Genomic DNA, 4100 nt, shown 5'->3' on the forward strand with positions numbered 1-4100 from the left:
ACCTAAACTTTTTTCATTAGGAAATATAAATTAATGAATCATTTTAGTACTATTTTTGAGAATAAAAAGTACAACAAAAGTTGTTCATTATTTACTATTTTCTAAAAAAGAAAGTATTGATTTGTTTGTTTTTTTTTTTTATTCTCTCTCATCTTTTTTTATCTTTTTTCTTTTTTAATTTTACTTTAGAATTGGATGGCTCTTACTCAAAAACTACATTATAAACAAGGTGATAAAGTGTTTTTGTAGTTGTTTAAGCCTTATTATTTTCCTAATTTTAAGTGATGTGAGGATTTCTTACACTCTTGTGCTAATTTCATGCTCAAACTGAACGGGACTTATTGGACATACATGAAGAGGGTAAAATAACAAGAAGAAGAGGATTGAATTTGATACCAACTTAAATTGATGTAACCTACGAACAAAGATGTACACGGCATTATTTGATTTCTCAAAGATACAAAGAATCAAAGAATTAACAATTTCAATTCATGAAAAATAATACATCCAGATAAATATCATATGCATTTTTTAAAAACCGAAATATAATGAACTAATGTACCTTTTAGGGATAGAATGATCTAAAAGAATATTTCAAAAAACTAAATTAATATCTTGTGTATATGTCTTTAACGAATTATATTAATATCATACCTTTCCGTAACTTTTTATTTTAGAAAATCCAAATCATCGTATCTAATTATTAATCTCGTTGTTCATCTAATTTTAGGTATGTAATGTTTGTGAAGTCTTAATTTTGTGAGCATTGTTAACAATGTAGAACATGCGTGCATGAATTTTCTGGATGTAGTTGTATGTAATATGTTGGATTTGTTGTTTTCAGTATGCAACAATTAATAGAAAGACGTAATCAGCACTCACCAATTCAAAAATCGGATCCTCCATCCGCTGTGCTGCAGGTATCAATTGTATTGCACCAAGTTCTTGTACTAGGTAGCTACTTGCCACAATTATGAATTTATAATATCGTCAAAAAGGCAACTACAAATTATCTTTCTGTAGATAAAGAATATCCAAAACTGAGTTTGGTAGGTATTTTGAGACACAAAATATAGAGATGTGAAATATTTGCGCTTTGTCTTTAGTTTTACTCCTATCTCATTGATCTTAGATTTTGGGTAGATAGAATACTGTATAGATTATGTAATAAGAGTCGTATAATTGCAGAGATTGTTTGTAAGAATGGTATAATTGTTCATCATCATGGCCGTACTATTTTGTGTTTTCTGTTTAATTCTTGCACAAATGCAACTCCAGAGCTGTTTGTCTTCGTGTCTTTGAATTGAACCACTCTCTTTGTGGGCCTAATACCAAGTTGGATTATCTATCAATGATAAAATCTTCCTCATGCTTGTTTTGGCTTTGTTTAGAAGGCATTGTTGCTATCTATACAAACATACCTATTTAATTATGGACTATTATGATACATCTACACTAAAATTAACTATCAAATTAACTATTAGTATAAAATACATGTTAAAATATAAATATATATTAAAAATGAATTAAATTACATATGTATTTATACACAAATATATTGATAGTTGATTTTGGTGTATAAATAGTATTTTTATTTAATTATTTATTTCTTGTTGATTGAATGTCAAGCATAATTCAATTATTTAAAAAAAAACCTAGGGATTGGTTTTATACTTTTGGGCTTTGTGTGGATACTTGGTCTAAATTCTTGACAGCAATAATTTCTTGACAAGTATTGTGGATTCTGAATTGGAAACATTAAAGTGGGTGCGGAATATATGTACGTGGATTATATATTTATTGTCTTTAATATATCATTAATGATGAAATTAAGAATATTTTGGGAATTTTATGCATAGGTTGAGAGTGGTGCTGCCTCCAACTATGATATGCTGCGCAAGAAAGAAGAACAAAAGGCTCGTGAACTCAGGTATATATACAATGCAACAACCTAGCTAGCTGCTAGTGGTATTTGATTAATTAGAGATCCACATGTTTGATGCAATTTTAATTATACATACATATGAGTGATTATGAAATATATGGTCTAATTTGCAACTGTGAGATAGGCAGTTAAATGGTGAAGATCTTCAAGGATTGACACTAAACGAACTCAACAAATTAGAAGAGCAACTTATAAAAGGTCTCTCTAATGCTTCAAAAGTAAAGGTTTGATGAATTTCTGATGCTTTAGCACTTGCAGATTACTCATATATGATCATTTATATATCTTGCTGATGTAATATTAATGCCAATGTGTTTCATCAGGATGAATTATTTACACAAGAGATCTACACCCTTAAGAGAAAGGTAAAAGTATATAGCTAAACCAAACTCACTAGCTCATACATTTCAAATTCAAACCCATATGGTTAATATGATTTTAATTTGTTCTACACATTTATAGTCTAATCATGAGAGAGAAATTATTGTTGTAGTCTACGATGCACGGATACTGACACGGGACACAGGACACGACACGACACAGGATACGCCGACACGCGAATTTTAAAATCTTAAATGACACGGGACACGCATATATATAAAATATAAAGTATTTTTTAGATAAATCGTAATGATATTTTGATATTTTATTGATATTAAAATATAAATTAAAATTTTTAATTATTTTTAATGTCTTATTTTAATTATATCTTTAAAATATTTTTTGTTTTAATAAATAATAATATATACTATATCTAAATTTATTTAAGAATATATGTTAAGAATAAGACTGGACACGCGGACACGTGATGGTATTTAAGTGTGTTCAGGCGTGTCCGGGAAAGAATTTTTTTATTTTTTATTAAGACACGGTTGGACACAGCAGACACGTGTATCAAACGAGTGTTGGTGAGTGTCGTATCCAAAATGTGTCGACATGCGGATACGATAACTCAGCGAAGTGTCCGTGCTTTATAGGTTGTAGTTAAAATACTTATTAGGACTTTTTTCCATTCTAAATGCCATATTCTTTTATTGAGTGGAGCATAAACTCACTAGTGTAATTTGCAGGGAGCAGTACTGACCGAAGAGAACCATAAATTGAAACAGGTAAAGGTTTCTCCGAACTCGTGCTTTAATTTAATTTGTTAATATTGCCTTTAAAATTAAACGATGATCTCATTAAGAATTATAATGATGGAATAGATATCATCAAGCTTTGCAAATGAGCAAAGGAGTTCATTTAAATCCATTGTCTGCAATTCATCTTATCTTCCTGAAGAAGATCATGGTAGAGACACAAATCTAAAGCTGGGGTGAGTCAAAAAGCACTTTAATTACCCTCTAAGGTTTATTTAATTTTTGGAAAGTTTGGATGTAAATTTCTGGCAAAAGAAGGAAAGAAATAAAAAGGTTAGATTAAATATTTATTTTTTTTTTAGGAATTATTATAGGTTAACTATATAAGATGTTTACAGTTATAATATGTTTTTTCTTTTTTGAGAAAATAAGAATAATGATTTGAGAGATTATTTTCAATCCGAATACTTTTCTAAAACATATTAAAATCTATAAATATATATGTCACTTTTGAAATCTCTTAATTGAAAGTAATGTTAAAGTTCTTTTGATAATTCCGCTCCACAGTGTTTTAAATATTCACATAAAGGAAAACAGATTAAATTATATTGTAGCATTTCATATAGGTTCTTTTATTATTATTATTTTTTCTACTTCTAATTGATCCGATACATGCTGGTAAAGATAGAAGACTTTTAGCTAGATATAATGGTTTTTCATGTCAAAAGTAAATCTCTGCAAAAACTGTGGATTGTTTGGTTACTTTAACTCATTTGAGTTCGTTTCTCTATATGTCATGCAGGTTACCTTAAACAAAATATTAAATTATGTGGAAGAAATGAACGGATTCACTTTCTTTCTGCCAATGCAATCCAAAAAGTCAAAACAAATTTAATCTTGTACTATTATTTACTGTATAAAAGTGAGGCCTTCCCCCCCTTCTTTGGTGCAAGTGTAAAAGTATTCAAGTATTCCAAATAAGGTTTTATTATTTAAAATTTAAGAATTAAGCCTTTACATTTTGCAATTGAATTTCTAGATCAAACTTACCAATAAAAATAGATTCTCTTTTGGTA

The 4100-nt window shown here is 28.7% G+C and overlaps 1 protein-coding gene across 2 annotated transcripts in view; it reads left to right on the top strand.

The window, feature by feature from the left end:
* Nucleotides 1-4100, top strand: part of LOC107480485 (MADS-box protein JOINTLESS) — a 5282-nt gene extending 1182 nt beyond the window's left edge. For both annotated transcript variants that reach the window (XM_016100628.3, XM_016100629.3), the window contains exons 3-9: nt 845-920; nt 1860-1930; nt 2070-2169; nt 2269-2310; nt 3016-3054; nt 3151-3260; nt 3827-4100. In XM_016100628.3, coding sequence (XP_015956114.1) covers nt 845-920; nt 1860-1930; nt 2070-2169; nt 2269-2310; nt 3016-3054; nt 3151-3260; nt 3827-3836 — 448 coding nt within the window. In that variant the 3' untranslated portion in view covers nt 3837-4100. The remainder of the gene's footprint in view (nt 1-844; nt 921-1859; nt 1931-2069; nt 2170-2268; nt 2311-3015; nt 3055-3150; nt 3261-3826) is intronic.

This window comes from Arachis duranensis, chromosome 3 (genome assembly GCF_000817695.3).
Source record: "Arachis duranensis cultivar V14167 chromosome 3, aradu.V14167.gnm2.J7QH, whole genome shotgun sequence".
In the NCBI taxonomy this organism is placed as follows: Eukaryota; Viridiplantae; Streptophyta; class Magnoliopsida; order Fabales; family Fabaceae; genus Arachis; species Arachis duranensis.